General features: G+C 55.9%; 1 protein-coding gene across 1 annotated transcript in view; it reads right to left on the bottom strand.

Annotated features, from left to right (window-relative positions):
* LOC147091073 (arf-GAP with coiled-coil, ANK repeat and PH domain-containing protein 2-like) overlaps nt 1-18,649 on the bottom strand; it is a 204,535-nt gene that overhangs the window by 167,253 nt on the left and 18,633 nt on the right. Inside the window, 1 exon segment of the mRNA XM_085977535.1 lies at nt 6,057-6,114. Coding sequence (XP_085833661.1) covers nt 6,057-6,114 — 58 coding nt within the window.

The following is an 18,649-nucleotide window of genomic DNA, read 5'->3' as shown; positions in this document are numbered from 1 at the left end:
TTCTGTGTCTGCCCCTGGAAAAAACTTTCTCCCACCTCTCTTACAACTGCACTTATGAAATTCCAACTGTCCAGCCTTTGGCCCTCCATTCACCGTGACATTTCTGCAGCTACCGTGGAGGAGGAATTCCTAGAGTGTATACGGGATGGTTTCCTGGACCAATATGTTGAGGAACCAACTAGAGATCAGGCCATCATAGACTGGGTATTATGTAATGAGAAAGGATTAATTAGCAATCTTGTTGTGCGAGGCCCCTTGGGGAGGAGCGATCATAATATGATAGAATTCTTCATTAAGATGGAGAGTGAAGTAGTTGATTCAGGGACTAGGGTCCTGAATTTAAGTAAAGGAAACTACAATGGTATGACGCGCGAGTTGGCTAGGATGGATTGGGGAATGTTACTTAAAGGGTTGACGGTGGATAGGCAATGGCAAACATTTAAAGATCGCATGGATGAACTACAGAATTTGTTCATCCCTGTTTGGCATAAAAATAAAACAAAAAAGGTGACTCAACCGTGACTAACAAGGGAAATTAGGGATAGCATAAGATCCAAGGAGAGGACATATAAATTGGCCAGAAAAAGCAGCAAAACTGAGGATTGGGAGCAGTTTACGATTCAGCAAAGGAGGACAAAGGGATTAATTAAGAGGGGGAAAATAGAATATGAGAGTAAGCTTGCAGGTAACATAAAAACTGACTGTAAAAGCTTCTATAGATATGTGAAGAGAAAAAGATTGGTGAAGTCAAGCGTAGGTCCCTTGCAGTCAGAATCAGGGGAATTTATAATGGGGAACAAAGAAATGGCAGTCCAATTAAATACATCCTTTGGTTCTGTCTTCACAAAGGAGCACACAAATAACCTTCCAGAGATTTCGGGGAACATAGGGTCTAATAAGAGGGAGGAATTGAATGAAATCAGTATTTGTAGGGAAATGGTGTTCGGGAAATTGACAGGATTAAAGGCCGATACATCCCCAGGGCCTGATAATCTACTTCCTAGGGTACTTAAGGAAGTGGCCCTAGAAATAGTAGATGCATTGCTGGTCATCTTCCAAAATTCTATAGACTCTGGAACAGTTCCCATGGATTGGAGGGTAGCTAATGTAACCCCACTATTTAAAAAAGGTGGTAGAGAGAAAACGGGGAATTATAGACCGGTAAGCCTGACATCGGTAGTTGGGGAAAATGCTAGAGTCCATTATAAAAGATGTAATAGCAGAGCACTTGGAAAACAGTGACAGGATCGGACAAAGTCAACATCAATTTACAAAAGGTAAATCATGCTTGACTAATCTACTGGAATTTTTTGAGGATGTAACTGGTAGAATAGATAAGGGAGAACCAGTGGATGTGGTGTATTTGGACTTTCAGAAGGCTTTCCCGCATAAGAGATTGGCGTGCAAAGTTAAAACACATGGAATTGGGGGTAAGGTACTGACTTGGATAGAGAACTGGTTGGCAGACAAGAAGCAAAGAGTTGGAATAAACGGCTCTTTTTCCGAGTGGCAGGCAGTGACTGCTGGGGTACCGCAGGGATCAGTGCTAGGACCCCAGCTATTCACAATATATATATATGATCTAGACGAGGGAACTAGATGTAATATCTCCAGGTTTGCAGACGACACAAAGCTGGGTGGGCATGTGTGCTGTGAGAAGGATGCAGAGAAACTCCAGTATGATTTGGACAGGTTGGGTGATTGGGCAGATGCATGGCAGATGCAGTATAATGTGGATAAATGCGAGGTTATCCACTTTGGTGGCAAAAACAGGAAGACAGATTATTATCTGAACGGCAATAGATTGGGAAAAGGGGATGTGCAACGAGACCTGGGTGTCCTTGTGCACCAGTCGCTGAAGGTAAGCATGCAGGTGCAGGAGGTGGTTAAGAAGGCAAATGGTATGTTGGCCTTCATAGCGAGAGGATTCGAGTACAGGAGCAAGGATGTCTTGCTGCAGTTGTACAGGGCCTTGGTGAGACCACACCTTGAGTATTGTGTGCAGTTTTGGTTGCCTTATCTGAGGAAGGATGTTCTTGCCATGGAAGGAGTGCAGCGACGATTCACCAGACTGATACCTGGGATGGCAGGAATGACGTATGAAGAGAGATTGGGTCGATTAGGCTTATATTCGCTAGAGTTTAGAAGAATGAGAGGGGATCTCATTGAAACTTATAAAATTCTAACAGGACTGGACAGACTAGATGCAGGAAGGATGTTCCTGATGGCGGGGGAGTCCAGAACCAGGGGTCACAAGCTAAGGATAAGGGGTAAGCCATTTAGGACAGAGATGAGGAGGAATTTCTTCACCCAGAGAGTGGTGAACCTGTGGAATTCTCTACCACAGAAGGCAGTTGAGGCCAATTCATTAAATATATTCAAGAAGGAGTTGGATATATTTCTTAAGGCTAAAGGGATCAAGGGATATGGGGAGAAGGCAGGGACAGGGTACTGAATTTGGATGATCAGCCATGATCTCATTGAATGGCAGAATGGGCTCGAGGGGCCGAATGGCCGACTCCTGCTCCTATCTTCTATGTTTCTAAGGCAGCATTTGACCGAGTGTGGAATGAAGGAGCCCTAGTAAAATTGAAGTCAGTGGGAATCAGGTCGAAACTCTCCACTGGCTAGAGTCATACCTAACACAAAGGAAGATGGCTGTTATTGCTGGAGATCAATCATCACAGCCCCAGGATATCACTGCAGGAGTTCCTCAGGTCAGTGTCCTAGGCCCAACCATCTTCAGCTGCTTTATCAATGACCTTCCCTCCATCATAAGGTCAGAAGTGGGGATGTTTGCTGATGACTGCACAGTGTTCAGTGCCATTCACAACTCCTCAGATAATGAAGCAGTCCGTGCCCGCATGCAGCAAGACCTGGGCAACATTCAGACTTGGGCTGATAAGTGGCAAGTAACATTTTTGCCCCACAAATGCCAGGCAATGACTATCTCCAGCAAGAGAGAGTCTAACCACCTCCCTTTGACATTCAACGGCATCACCATCGCCGAATCCCCCACCATCAACTTCCTGGAGGTCACCATTGACCAGAAACTGGACCAGCCACATAAGTGTGGTTGACTCTTAACTGCCCTCTGAAATGGCCTAACAAGCCACTCAAAGGTAATTAGGGATGGGCAATAAATGCTGGCCTAGCCAGCGACGCTCACATCCCGTGAACGAATAATTAAAAAAAAAGCAAAGATGACATGCTTTCGATCACCTGATGAAGCCCCTGGTATGTGAGTTATAATGTTGTGTTTTATTATATACAAAACCAGAAAATGCTGGGAAAACTCAGCAGGCCAGGCAGCATCTGTGGAGAGGGAAACAGAGTTAATGTTTCAGGTCGATGACCTTTTGTCAGAACTGGAAAAAGTTAGAGATGTAACAGGATTTAAGCGAGTACAGAGGCAGGGAAAGGGGAGTGGGGGGAAAGAATAAAAGGGAAGGTCTGTGATAGGGTGCAAGACAGGAGAGATTAAATGACAAAAGGGAGGATGGTGCAAGGCAAATGGAGATGGTAATGGGACAATTAAAGAAACAAAAGATGGGTCTAGAAGAGGTGTAAATGGCAATGGCAGAATCATCAACAGCTGCCTGAAAAAATAGGGGCAGAAGTTATGGTCTGAAATTATTGAAGTCGATGTTGTGTCCAGAAGGCTGTAAAGTGCCTAATTGAATGTTCCTCGAGCTTACGTTGAGCTTCATTGGAACAGTGTAAGAGGCCGAGGTTAGAGTGGGAGTGAAGTGGAGAATTAAAGTGACAGGCGACCAGAAGCTCGGGGTCACACTTACGGACTGAACGGAGGTGTTCCGCAAAGCGGTCACCCAATCTGCGTTTGGTCTCCCCAATGTAGAGGAGACCGCATCATGAGCAGCGAATACAGTATACTAGATTGCAAGAAGTACAAGTAAATCGCTGTTGCACCTGGAAGGGATGTTTGGGGCCCTGGACAGTGAGAAGGGAGGAGGTAAAAGGGCAGGTGTTGCATCTCCTGTGCTTGCACGGGAAGGTGCCGTGGGGAGGGGAGGGATTGTTGGGGGTGATAGAGGAGTGGACCAGGGTGTTGTGGAGGGAGCAGTCCCTTCGGAATGCTGAAAGGGGAGGGGAGGGGAAGATATGTTTGGTGGTGCGATCACGCTGGAGGTAGCGGAAATGGCGAAGGGCGATCCGGAGGCTGATGGGGTGGAAGGTGAGGACAAGGGGAACCCTATCGTGGTTCTGGGAGGGAGGGGAAGGGGTGAGAGCAGAAGTGCGGGAAATGGAACGGACACAGTCAAGGGCCGTGTCAACCACAGTAGAGGGGAATCCTCGGTTGAGGAAAAAGGAAGACTATCGGAAGCACTGGTATGGAAGGTGGCATCGTCCGAACAGATGCGGCGGAGATCGAGAAACTGGGAGAATGGAATAGAGTCCTTACAGGAAGCGGGGTGGGAGGAAGTGTAGTCCAGGTAGCTGTGGGAGTCAGTGGGCTTGTAGTGGATGTTTGTCGATAGCGTATCCCCAGAAATGGAGATAGAGAAGTCAAGGAAAGGAAGGGAAGAGTCGGAGATGGACCATGTGAAGGTGAGGGAAGGGTGGAAATTGGAAGCAAAGTGAATGAAATTTTCTAGTTCAGGGCGAGAGCAGGAAACGGCACCAATACAGTCATCAATGTATCGGAAAAAGAGGTGAGGGAGGAGACCAGAGTAGGACTGGAACAAATAATGTTCCACATATCCCACGAAAAGGCAGGCATAGCTAGGACCCATGCGGGTTTCCATAGCAACACCATGCATTTGGAGGAAATGAGTGGAGTCAAAGGAGAAGTTGTTTAATGTGAGAACAAGTTCAGCCAGGCGGAGGAGGGTGGTGGTGGATGGGGATTGGTTGGGCTCTGTTCAAGGATCCCTCAGGCCATCCTGGTGGGGGATGGAGGTGTAGAGGGATTGGACAGCCATAGCGAAAAGGAGACTGTTGGGACCAGGAAATTGGAAACTGTTAAAGTGGCAGACGGCATCGGAAGAGTCGCAGATGTAGGTGGGAAGAGACTGGACAAGGGGAGAAAAAATAGAGTCCAGATAGGAAGAAATCGGTTCAGTGAGGCAAGAACAGGCTGAAACGAGGGGTCTACCAGGGCAGCCCTGTTTGTGGATCTTGGGAAGGAGGTAGAAGCGGGCTGTGCGGGGTTGAGGAACTATGACTTTGGTGGCCGTGGGGGGAAGATCTCCAGAGGAGATGAGGTCAGGGACAGTCTTGGAAACGGTGGTTTGATGTTCGGTAGTGAGGTCATGGTTCAGGTGGAGGTAGGAGGAGGTGTCGGAGAGTTGGTGTTCAGCCTCCGCTAGGTAGAAGTCGGTTCGCCAAACAACAACAGCACCACCCTTGTCAGCGGGTTTAATGACAATGTTGGGGTTGGATCTGAGAGAATGGAGTGCGGCAAGTTCAGAGGGAGGTAGGTTGGAGTGAGTGAGGGGAGCAGAGAAATGGAGACGCCCGATGTCATGCCGGCAGTTCCCAATGAAAAGATCTAGAGAGGGTAAGAGGCCAGAGGGAGGGGTCCAGGTAGAATGAGAATTCTGAAACCGGGAGAAAGGCGGGGGCAAGGCGGCTTCGCTCTCCACAGATGCTGCCTGACCTGCTGAGTATTTCCAGCATTTTCTGTTTTTATTTCAGATTTCCAGCATCCGCAGTATTTTGCTTTTGTGTTGTCTCATTAACTTGATTTTAATAACGAGGGTATGACAATATCCTATAATACCTCCATAGAAGGGCAATAGGGATAAATGACAGTATCCTACATAAGCCCAACTGTAGTCACAGAATCAAACAGCAGTCTCGGTGCTGGGATGGGGATGCAACCAAGGACTTTCCTTGCCTGTGTGGTTCTACTTCCCCACCAGGCAGGGGCATTCACCAGTTCGTCAGTTCGAAGTGGGGGTTCTGGCTCTCGGTCGGGGTCAGAGACAGGAAGGATGGGTCCACGAGGAAACGGAAGGCAATCCCAATGTCCCTGCCCTATGGCCACCTTCACCGCCCCGTAACCCCCGCCAATCACAGCTCGCGCCACTCACCTTTTCAAGTTTGACTTCAAGCTCCGTCACCTCCGACTCTACCCCTTCAATCGAAGCTCTGAAAGAGAGAATGACTGCTTAAAGACTGCATGCAACGTTACTTCTTAATATAAACCCTGTTATTTGTACAGCTCCATTGTGCCAGCTCTCAGCAAGGTGCACAGAATTATGAAGGCTCGCAGCACAGAAGGAGGCCATTCGGCCCATGATGTCTGTGTGGCTCTTTCCAGAGCAATCTAAAACGGCCCCCAAAGTTCTCCCAATAGGCCTGTATCACCTGAGTACAGATCGGCAGCGTCCCGCACCAATGCTGTTGAGCTGGGGGAGCACTACTGCTCCTCCGTACTCTGCTCTCCTGGTCCTCCACAGTCTCTCTCTGGAGGTTACAGAGATAGGGAGGGGCGAGGCCATGGAGGGATTTGAAAACAAGGATGAGAATTCTGAAATTGAGGCTTTGCTGGACCGAGAGCCAATGTGGGTCAGCGCGCACAGTGGGTGATTGGGAACGGGTCTCGGTGCGAGTTTGGACACGGGCAGGCGAGTTTTGAATGACTTCAAGTTTACTTAGGGTGGAATGTGGGAGGCCAGCCAGGAGTGCGTTGGAATAGTCAAGTCTCGAGGTAACAAAGGCCCGGATGAGGATTTCAGCAGCGGATGAGCTGAGGCAAGGGCGGAGACGGGCGATGTTACGGCGGTGGAAAACGGGCAAAACACAAACCAATTTCTACCCCGGTGTGTCCAAATAACATTTGCTGAATGTGGTCCACCCCATATGTCGGATCAGGCCCACCATGTAAATTGAGCTTGACACCTGTGCTCCCTTTAAATATTCCTAGAGGGAAAAATTTGGTTGCTTTGCACCTCCCATTAGCGCCCTAAGAGGGGCGCAAAGCAACTAGCGCCCGGGCGCGGCGCCGCCAACGCCTCCCGCGAAATTCAGCGAGAGGTTAGTGTTAAATCCGTGTACCTTGATGTTGTGTGTCCTTCAATAACTAGACACGAGACTGCAGGGGAACAATCAACAGGTGTTTACTGGATGAGGGTTACTCTAAAACTAACAGTACAGATCCCTACTCAGGGTTTATATACAGGTGTGGTCACTGCCGGTACTACAGTATACAGGAGCTGTAAAAAGTAGTTCTCCCCTTAAAGGTACATACACTACAATTAGCGGTGGCAGTAACCATTAGCGCCCCGCGGCGCTGCGCCGCCGGCGATATCATCATCGGCGTGCGCAGCACCCCGTTCGCGCCCCGGCCGCGATCCTCGGGGGCCCCCCCTGACTTTCCGCCGGACGCTATGCCCGACGGGGGACCTACCTGCGGCCGGGGCGGAGCTATTTAAAGGTGAGGTGCCGGGCGGCCATTTTTGTTGCTGGCCGCCTGCCAGCACCTGCCTCCGCTCCCGTCCCCGGCCTCCTGCGCACCCACACCGCGGAGTGCCGGCTGCTCTCCGTAAGCCCAGCATTTCTTTCGAGTGCCGGGCACTTTTGCCGGCACTCCGATCCTGGTGGCCCAGCTGGGCCCCGGGTCGTGCTGCGCAAGGCCCCGCCCCTTTAAGAAGGGGAAGAAAACCGTTTTCCCTCAGAAGGTGCAACGTTCTCTGCCTCAACCACCCCCAGGGACAAAGACATTCCCTACTCCAACAAACCTTTGGCATAAACTCCTAAATCTCAGCTCATTACAGCCTCAAAAATGACATCAGTTAGCCTCCATTCTGGACCTCAGTTGATTAACCTGCTCCCCTCTCCCATATAAAATGGGGACATGGTCGATGTACCCTCTAATTTTTTTTCGGGTGCGCGGATCAAGACCAGCGGAGGGGAGATAGGGAGGGATGGAGATGCGAAGGGAAGAGGTTGGCGTGGCGGCGTGGGGGCAGAGGAGTGTGGGAGAGATTGGGGGGAGAAAGAGAGAGAGAGACCGGGCAGGTGGAGAGAGGAGGTGGACACTGAAGCACTCAAACCAAATAATGAGGGCCAGCATTAACTCACCAGTGCCTGTCCAAATGTTGCAGGTTGAAAGTACTGGCACTAGGACTTGAGTCCATAATCCAAGCTGACACTCTCAGTGCAGTGCTGAGGGAGCGCCGCACTGTCGGAGGGGCAGTACTGAGGGAGCGCCGCACTGTCGGAGGGGCAGTACTGAGAGAGCGCCACACTGTCGGAGGGGCAGTACTGAGGGAGCGCCGCACTGTCGGAGGGACAGTACTGAGGGAGCGCCGCACTGTCGGAGGGGCAGTACTGAGGGAGCGCCGCACTGTCGGAGGGGCAGTACGGAGGGAGCGCCGCACTGTCGGAGGGGCAGTACTGAGGGAGCGCTGCACTGTCGGATGGGCAGTACTGAGGGAGCGCCGCACTGTCGGAGGGGCAGTACTGAGGGAGCGCCGGACTGTCGGAGGGGCAGTACTGAGGGAGCGCCGCTCTGTCGGAGGTGACGTCTTTTAGATGAAACATTAAACCGAGGCCCCGTCTGCTCTCTCAGATGGCCCTAAATATTCCACAGCCACAATTTTGAAGAAGAGCAGGGGAGTTCTCCCTGGTGTCCTGGGCCAATATTTATCCCTCAACCAACATCACTAAATAAAGAGATGATCTGCTCATTATCACATTGCTATTTGTGGGATATTGCTATGTCCACATTGGCTGCCAAGTTTCCTACATTACAATCGTGACCTCACTTCAAAAATTACTTCATTAGTTGTGAAGTGCTTCGGCACGTCCTATGATTGTCAAAGGCGCAATAGAAATGCAACTTCTTTCTACTTCTTTCATTTGGTTTTCGTGGTGCTAATTTCACTCCCATTTCAATGTTGATTCTCGAGAAGAGATAAAACCTCAAAACATTGAACAAAAACAAAATGGCCATCCAGGACTGAGGTGTGCAAGGGGTCAAAGTGCGAACGATAGCGGTTTGCAGCCAATCCAAAACTCTCTCTCGTATCTTCCCCCTCTGATCTAAGGCACAGCCAATCACGGTCTTGAGCCGACCAGGTATTGTGAAAGTCAATAAAATAAGGCGGTTCCCTGGTTACAAGATTGTTTCGAAGGAGGCTGCTTTATTGGGCGCTTTTACAGCCCCCTTTTGACAAAACAAGAACAAAATAATCTGCTGCCAGGGCTGGCTTCGAGTTCCTATGCTTGTGGTTACCTCGACTTCCGATGTGCTTTTATCGTTCCCTACCATCAATCAACCGAGCACTGCGAGCATCCTGTTGTCACAGCCGTTGCCTAGCGATGCATCATGATAGTGTGTGGTAAGGGCACACAGTGAACGCTAGGCCGGGCTGCAGTGGCCTGCTTATTCAAATGAGGCGATGCTCTGAAATAGTTCCATTGAGCTGCGATGGTACCTCATGTGAAGAGGTTAGGATGCGTCTCTGAAATACAAACAGCTCACCCAAGCTGGCGGTGTCCGTTCTGTGGATTGTGCAGCACCTGCTCGTAGTGCCTTTCAATTCTGCTTCTAACCGAGCAGAATCTCAACAAGTGAATCACAAAAGGGAACTTGAAAAATTACATTAATTGTGGTCATTTCTGAGGTTAAAGATGAGGAACATGCTTCTGACAATGTAGAGGGAGCTTTACTCTGTACCTAACCCGTGCTGTACCTGCCCTGGGAGTGTTTGATGGGACAGTGTAGAGGAAGCTTTACTCTGTATCTAACCCATGCTGTACCTGCCCTGGGAGTGTTTGATGGAGCAGTGCAGAGGGAGCTTTACTCTGTATCTAACCCGTGCTGTACCTGCCCTGGGAGTGTTTGATGGGAAAGTGTAGAGGGAGCTTTACTCTGTACCTAACCCGTGTTGTACCTGCCCTGGGAGTGTTTGATGGGACAGTGTAGAGGAAGCTTTACTCTGTATCTAACCCATGCTGTATCTGCCCTGGGAGTGTTTGATGGGACAGTGTAGAGGGAGCTTTACACTGTATCTAACCCATGCTGTACCTGCCCTGGGAGTGTTTGATGGGACAGTGCAGAGGTCGCTTTACTCTGTTTCTAACCCATGCTGTACCTGCCCTGGGAGTGTTTGATGGGACAGCGTAGAGGAAGCTTTACTCTGTATCTAACCCGTGCTGTACCTGCCCTGGGAGTGTTTGATGGGACAGTGTAGAGGGAGCTTTACTCTGTATCTAACCCCTGCTGTACCTGCCCTGGGAGTGTTTGATGGGACAGTGTAGAGGGAGCTTTACTCTGTATCTAACCCGTGCTGTACCTGCCCTGGGAGTGTTTGATGGGACAGTGTAGAGGGAGCTTTACTCTGTATCTAACCCCTGCTGTACCTGCCCTGGGAGTGTTTGATGGGACAGTGTAGAGGAAGCTTTACTCTGTATCTAACCCCTGCTGTACCTGCCCTGGGAGTGTTTGATGGGACAGTGTAGAGGGAGCTTTACTCTGTATCTAACCCATGCTGTACCTGCCCTGGGAGTGTTTGATGGGACAGTGTAGAGGGAGCTTTACTCTGTATCTAACCTGTGCTGTACCTGCCCCGGGAGTGTTTGATGGGACAGTGTAGAGGGAGCTTTACTCTGTATCTAACCCCTTTCTATTCCTGCGATGGGAACATGTCTTGTCGAGACCCGAGGTAAAAATGGGGGAAAGTAATTCTCAGCCACAGAAAACTAAACACATTTTAATGACTTAATTGATACAGAGAATCAGAGGGAGAGACGGCGTCTACTTTTTGGTAACCTCTGCCTCCTCTTCTCGTGACATGACGAGTACGCCAATTGTAATTAGGACAAGATTAGCATTAGGTGAAAACCGCAAGTGAAACAAGGCATCGTGGATAGGAAATCAAAAATACTGTGGCTGCCTTAGTCGCAGAGAGCTCAGACACGCTCCAATCGAGTTCGACCTGGTAAGGGCTCCTGTGCAAAAGTAAGATCCAATGCCTTGGCGTGGTGGTTACCATGGAGCTGAGACACACCACATCTGTGGCTGAGGGGGAGTTGGTCACGGACCCTACACTCTGGACCTGCATTCCAACTTCTACAACAGCCCCTAATGCTGCCGAGGTTACACATCAAATGATACTGAGGCCATGTCAACCCATCTCCGATTGATGGAACTCCCATAAAAGAACAGAAATCCACACTAACTTACAATCGCCTAATAACTGCCCACTCAGTTACCTCCTCATTTTTTCAACTTTGGTGCTCCCCTATCCAGTGGGACTGGGCCCTTCCTCCCGCACTATGGGACTGGGCCCTTCCCCCGCCCTGTGGGACTGGGCCCTTCCCCCGCACAGTGGGACTCGGCCCTTCCCCCGCACTGTGGGACTGGGCCCTTCCCCCCGCCCTGTGGGACTGGGCCCTTCCCCCGCCCTGTGGGACTGGGCCCTTCCCCCGCCCTGTGGGACTGGGCCCTTCCCCCCCGCACTGTGGGACTGGGCCCATCCCCCCGCCCTGTGGGACTGGGCCCTTCCCCCGCCCTGTGGGACTGGGCCCTTCCCCCGCCCTGTGGGACTGGGCCCTTCCCCCCCGCACTGTGGGACTGGGCCCATCCCCCCGCCCTGTGGGACTGGGCCCTTCCCCCGCACTATGGGACTGGGCCCTTCCCCCGCACTGTGGGACTGGGCCCATCCCCCCGCCCTGTGGGACTGGGCCCTTCCCCCGCCCTGTGGGACTGGGCCCTTCCCCCCCGCACTGTGGGACTGGGCCCTTCCCCCCGCCCTGTGGAACTGGGCCCTTCCCCCGCACTATGGGACTGGGCCCTTCCCCCGCCCTGTGGGACTGGGCCCTTCCCCCCCGCACTGTGGGACTGGGCCCTTCCCCCGCCCTGTGGGACTGGGCCCTTCCCTCCCGCACTATGGGACTGGGCCCTTCCCCCGCCCTGTGGGACTGGGCCCTTCCCCCCCACACTGTGGGACTGGGCCCATCCCCCCGCCCTGTGGGACTGGGCCCTTCCCCCGCACAGTGGGACTCGGCCCTTCCCCCCGCCCTGTGGGACTGGGCCCTTCCCCCCGCCCTGTGGGACTGGGCCCTTCCCCCGCCCTGTGGGACTGGGCCCTTCCCCCGCCCTGTGGGACTGTGCCCTTCCCCCCGCCCTGTGAGACTGTGCCCTTCCCCCCGCCCTGTGGGACTGTGCCATTCCCCCCGCCCTGTGAGACTGTGCCCTTCCCCCCCGCCCTGTGGGACTGTGCCCTTCCCCCGCCCTGTGGGACTGTGCCCTTCCCCCGCCCTGTGGGACTGGGCCCTTCCCCCGCCCTGTGGGACTGTGCCCTTCCCCCGCCCTGTGGGACTGGGCCCTTCCCCCCGCCCTGTGGGACTGGGCCCTTCCCCCCGCACTGTGGGACTGGGCCCTTCCCCTCGCCCTGTGGGACTGGGCCCTTCCCCTCGCCCTGTGGGACTGGGCCCTTCCCCCCGCCCTGTGGGACTGGGCCCCCCGCCCTGTAGGACTGGACCCTTACCCCCCCCCCCCCAGCCCTGTGGGACTGGGCCCTTCCCCAGCACAGTGGGACTGGGCCCTTCCCCCGCACAGTGGGACTGGGCCCTCCCCCCGCCCTGTGGGACTGGGCCCTTCCCCCGCCCGCACTGTGGGACTGGGCCCTTCCCCCGCACAGTGGGACTGGGCCCTCCCCCCGCCCTGTGCGACTGGGCCCTTCCCCCCGCCCTGTGGGACCGGGCCCTTCCCCTGCACTGTGGGACTGGGCCCTTCCCCGCCTGCCCTGTGGGACTGGGCCCTTCCCCCGCCCCGTGGGACTGGGCCCTTCCACCGCCCTGTGGGACTGGGCCCTTCCACCGCCCTGTCGGACTGAGCCCGTGCCCACTGCCCTGTGGGACTGGGCCCTTCCCCCGCCCTGTGGGACTGGGCCCTTCCCCCGCCCTGTGGGACTGGGCCCTTCCCCTGCACTGTGGGACTGGGCCCTTCTCCCCCCGCCCTGTGGGACTGGGCCCTTCCCCCGCACTGTGGGACTGGGCCCTTCCCCCGCCCTGTGGGACTGGGCCCTTCCCCTGCACTGTGGGACTGGGCCCTTCCCCTGCACTGTGGGACTGGGCCCTTCTCCCCCCGCCCTGTGGGACTGGGCCCTTCCCCTGCACTGTGGGACTGGGCCCTTCCCCTGCACTGTGGGACTGGGCTCTTCCCCCCCGCCCTGTGGGACTGGGCCCTTCCCCCCCCCCCCCCACCCTGTGCGACTGGGCCCTTCCCCCCCGCCCTGTGGGACTGGGTCCTTCCCCCGCCCTGTGGGACTGGGCCCTTCCCCTGCACTGTGGGACTGGGCCCTTCCCCCGCCCTGTGGGACTGGGCCCTTCCCCCCGCCCTGTGGGACTGGGCCCTTCCCCCACACTGTGGGACTGGGCCCTTCCCCCACACTGTGGGACTGGGCCCTTCCCCCACACTGTGGGACTGGGCCCTTCCCCCAGCCCTGTGGGACTGGGCCCTTCCCCCCGCCCTGTAGGACTGGGCCCTTCCCCCGCCCTGTGGGACTGGGCCTTCCCCCCGCCCTGTGGGACTGGGCCCGTGCCCACTGCCCTGCGAGAGTCGTGCCCTCGATGAGAGTGGTGAGGCTGTGGAACTTTCACTTGCATGGTTTGTGCCAACATTCAAGAATAAATAGAAGGAAAGACTTGTTTCTCCAGCGCCTTTCACTCCCTCAGGACGTCCCAAAGCGCTTTACAGCCAATGAAGTACTTTTTTTGAAGTGTAGGCAGTGTTGTAATGCAGGGAACTGTGGGCAGCCAAATTGCACACAGCAAGCTCCCTCAAACAGCAATGTGACAATGACCAGATCTTCTGTTTTTTTTGGTGTTGTTGGTTGAGGGTTAAATATTGACAAGGACACTAGGGAGAACTTCCTCCGCTCTTCTTCGCAATAGTGTGGAGGGATCTTGTACGTCCACCTCAAAGGGCAGACGGGGCCTGAGGTTAATGTCTCATCTGAAAGGCGGTACCTCAGACAGCGCAGCACTCCCTCAGTACTGCCCACCGACAGCGCAGCACTCCCTCAGTACTGCCCACCGACAGTGCGGTGCTCCCTCAGTACTGCCCCTCCGACAGTGCGGCGCTCCCTCAGTACTGCCCCTCCGACAGTGCGGCGCTCCCTCAGTACTGCCCCTCTGACAGTGCAGCGCTCCCTCAGCACTGCCCCTCCGACAGTGCGGCGCTCCCTCAGTACTGCCCCTCCGACAGAGCGGCGCTCCCTCAGTACTGCCCCTCCGACAGTGCGGTGCTCCCTCAGAACTGCCCCTCCGACAGTGCGGCACTCCCTCAGTACTGCCCCTCCGACAGTGCGGCGCTCCCTCAGTACTGCCCCTCCGACAGTGCGGCGCTCCCTCAGTACTGCCCCTCCGACAGTGCGGCGCTCCCTCAGTACTGCCCCTGTGACAGTGCGGCGCTCCCTCAGTACTGCCCCTCCGACAGTGCTGCGCTCCCTCAGTACTGCCCCTCCGACAGTGCTGCGCTCCCTCAGTACTGCCCCTGTGACAGTGCGGCGCTCCCTCAGTACTGCCCCTCCGACAGTGCGGCGCTCCCTCAGTACTGCCCCTCCGACAGTGCGGCGCTCCCTCAGTACTGCCCCTCCGACAGTGCGGCGCTCCCTCAGTACTGCCCCTCCGACAGTGCGGCGCTCCCTCAGTACTGCACTGGGAGTGTCGGCCTAGTTTATGTGGTCAAGTCTCTGGAGTGGGACTTGAACCCATGACTTTCTGACTCAGAAGCGAGAGTGTTACCCACTGAGCCACGGCTGACACAGGACTGTAGTGATGGGGTGATTTCCCTTCCATTCGATCTAAAAACCAGAAGGGAGAAAAACTGGCCAAGGGAAGACCGAGCCTAAAGAGAACTGGCATCCATCTCGGAAAGGAATGGAAATTGGACGATTGTCAGGCAGAGGCGAACGTTCACCACGCCAGCATCAGTGGAAACAAAGGCACAACTCCCACTACTTCTGTCAAAGTGCGAGAAACTCACTCAAGGCAGCCTGTGGTTTTTCTGCTTAAGCACTGCAGTGCATCTCGCAACATCCTGTGATAGAATCTGCGCGAGGCGAGGAGTACAGCTCCCAGCCACGCTCAGTTAACTTCAGGCCACCGCAGTCTACAGCCAGCACACAGTGCACTCGTACTGAATCTCAGCGAGGTCAAGAGGGCAGTGATTGGGAGGCCTACCAAACAGCACTCCATCTTAGTTTGCTTTCTGCAGCCCTTCCTCTCCCGCCCCCTCGGTGTGTTGGCCGTGGCTCAGTGTGCAGCACTCTTGCCTCTGAGTCAGAAGGTTGTGGTTTCAAGTCCCAGTCCAGAGACTTGAGCACAAAAATCTAGGCCAACACTCCAGTGCAGTACTGAGGGAGCGCCGCACTGTCGGAGGGGCAGTACTGAGGGAGTGCCGCACTGTCGGAGGGGCAGTACTGCGGGAGCGCCGCACTGTCGAAGGGGTAGTACTGAGGAAGCGCCGCACTGTCGGAGGGGCAGTACTGCGGGAGCGCCGCACTGTCGAAGGGGTAGTACTGAGGAAGCGCCGCACTGTCGGAGGGGCAGTACTGAGGAAGCGCCGCACTGTCGGAGGGGCAGTACTGCGGGAGCGCCGCACTGTCGAAGGGGTAGTACTGAGGAAGCGCCGCACTGTCGGAGGGGCAGTACTGCGGGAGCGCCGCACTGTCGAAGGGGCAGTACTGCGGGAGCGCCGCACTGTCGGAGGGGTAGTACTGCGGGAGCGCCGCACTGTCGAAGGGGCAGTACTGAGGGAGTGCCGCACTGTCGGAGGGGCAGTACTGAGGGAGCGCCGCACTGTCGAAGGGGCAGTACTGCGGGAGCGCCGCACTGTCGGAGGGGTAGTACTGCGGGAGCGCCGCACTGTCGGAGGGGCAGTACTGAGGAAGCGCCGCACTGTCGGAGGGGCAGTACTGAGGAAGCGCCGCACTGTCGGAGGGGCAGTACTGCGGGAGCGCCGCACTGTCGGAGGGGCAGTACTGAGGGAGCACCGCACTGTCGGAGGGGCAGTACTGAGGGAGCGCCGCACTGTCGGAGGGGCAGTACTGAGGAAGCGCCGCACTGTCGAAGGGGTAGTACTGAGGGAGCGCCGCACTGTCGGAGGGGCAGTACTGAGGAAGCGCCGCACTGTCGGAGGGGCAGTACTGCGGGAGCGCCGCACTGTCGGAGGGGCAGTACTGCGGGAGCGCCGCACTGTCGAAGGGGTAGTACTGAGGGAGTGCCGCACTGTCGAAGGGGTAGTACTGAGGAAGCGCCGCACTGTCGGAGGGGCAGTACTGCGGGAGCGCCGCACTGTCGAAGGGGTAGTACTGAGGAAGCGCCGCACTGTCGGAGGGGCAGTACTGAGGAAGCGCCGCACTGTCGGAGGGGCAGTACTGCGGGAGCGCCGCACTGTCGAAGGGGTAGTACTGAGGAAGCGCCGCACTGTCGGAGGGGCAGTACTGCGGGAGCGCCGCACTGTCGAAGGGGCAGTACTGCGGGAGCGCCGCACTGTCGGAGGGGTAGTACTGCGGGAGCGCCGCACTGTCGAAGGGGCAGTACTGAGGGAGTGCCGCACTGTCGGAGGGGCAGTACTGAGGGAGCGCCGCACTGTCGAAGGGGCAGTACTGCGGGAGCGCCGCACTGTCGGAGGGGTAGTACTGCGGGAGCGCCGCACTGTCGGAGGGGCAGTACTGAGGAAGCGCCGCACTGTCGGAGGGGCAGTACTGAGGAAGCGCCGCACTGTCGGAGGGGCAGTACTGCGGGAGCGCCGCACTGTCGGAGGGGCAGTACTGAGGGAGCACCGCACTGTCGGAGGGGCAGTACTGAGGGAGCGCCGCACTGTCGGAGGGGCAGTACTGAGGAAGCGCCGCACTGTCGAAGGGGTAGTACTGAGGGAGCGCCGCACTGTCGGAGGGGCAGTACTGAGGAAGCGCCGCACTGTCGGAGGGGCAGTACTGCGGGAGCGCCGCACTGTCGGAGGGGCAGTACTGCGGGAGCGCCGCACTGTCGAAGGGGTAGTACTGAGGGAGTGCCGCACTGTCGAAGGGGCAGTACTGAGGGTGCGCCGCACTGTCGAAGGGGTAGTACTGAGGGAGTGCCGCACTGTCGAAGGGGTAGTACTGAGGGAGCGCCGCACTGTCGGAGGGGCAGTTCTGAGGGAGCACCGCACTGTCGGAGGGGCAGTTCTGAGGGAGCGCCATACTGTCGGAGGGGCAGTACTGAGGGAGTGCCGCACTGTCGGAGGGGCAGTACTGAGGGAGCGCCGCACTGTCGGAGGGGCAGTACTGAGGGTGCGCCGCGCTGTCGCAGGGGCAGTACTGAGGGAGTGCCGCACTGTCGGAGGGGCAGTACTGAGGGAGAGCTGCACTGTCGGAGGGGCAGTACTGAGGGAGCGCCGCACTGTCGGAGGGGCAGTACTGAGGGAGCGCCGCACTGTCGGAGGGGCAGTGCTGAGGGAGCATTGCACTGTCAGAGGGGCAGTACTGAGGGAGCGCCGCACTGTCGGAGGGGCAGTACTGAGGGAGCGCCGCACTAATGGAGGGGCAGTACTGAGGGAGCGCCACACTAATGGAGGGGCAGTACTGAGGGAGCACTGCACTGTCAGAGGGGCAGTACTGAGGGAGCGCCGCGCTAATGGAGGGGCAGTACTGAGGGAGCGCCACACTAATGGAGGGGCAGTACTGAGGGAGCACTGCACTGTCAGAGGGGCAGTACTGAGGGAGCGCCGCACTGTCGGAGGGGCAGTACTGAGGGAGCGCCGCACTGTCGGAGGGGCAGTACTGAGGGAGCACTGCACTGTCAGAGGGGCAGTACTGAGGGAGCGCCGCACTCACGGAGGGGCAGTACTGAGGGAGCGCCGCACTGTCGGAGGGGCAGTGCTGAGGGAGCGCCGCACTGTCGGAGGGGCAGTACTGAGGGAGCGCCGCACTGTCTGAGGGACAGTACTGAGGGAGCGCCGCACTCACGGAGCTGTCGCCTTTTGGATGAGACATTAAACCGAGGCTCTGTCTACCCTCTCAGTGGACGTAAACGATCCCATGGCACTATATTGAAGAAGAGCAGGGGAGTTCTCCCCGGTGTCCTGACCAATATTTATCCCTCAACCAACATCACTAAAAAACAGATTATCTGGCCATTATCACATGGCTGTCTGTGGGAGCTTGCTGTGCGCAAATTGGGTGCCGCATTTCCTACATTATAACAGTGACTACACTTCAAAAAAAGTACTTCATTGGCTGTAAAGCGCTTTGGGACGTCCGTTGGTCGTGCTAGGCGCTGTATGAATGCAAGTCGTTCTCTCTTTTACTTTTCTTGCTCATCTCCAGAAGGCGTTCATTCTTTCTTGGGGTACCGTAATGCGCACCGTCTGCCAGCTTCCCAAACGGTCATTCTTCATGGCTCACCGGACAGTGAGCTATTTGACTGTAAGGGGCATAACATCCAACACACCTTTTAGATTAGGGGCAGGAGGCCTGGCTGGCTTTCCCTCCTTGCCTAGTCCAGGAGAGTTGTGTTCCTGCCTCTATCCCACCTCAGTTGTGCTCAGGTAACCGCACACAGACCAGGGGCTGAACCTCGGCCCGTCCAGTCTGTACAGTGTTCCCAAACCTCCAGGATTGCCCTGGAGGCTCCAGGAATTGAACATTAATCTCCAGGATACTGCTGGAGGAAAAGTCATAGGAGC

Source organism: Somniosus microcephalus, unplaced genomic scaffold (assembly GCF_052327205.1).
Source record: "Somniosus microcephalus isolate GS21.2 unplaced genomic scaffold, FLI_Smic_1.0 unresolved_chr4, whole genome shotgun sequence".
NCBI classification, from domain to species: Eukaryota; Metazoa; Chordata; class Chondrichthyes; order Squaliformes; family Somniosidae; genus Somniosus; species Somniosus microcephalus.
Note: the sequence above shows the minus strand (reverse complement) of the source record. Positions and strands in the feature narration are given on the sequence as shown.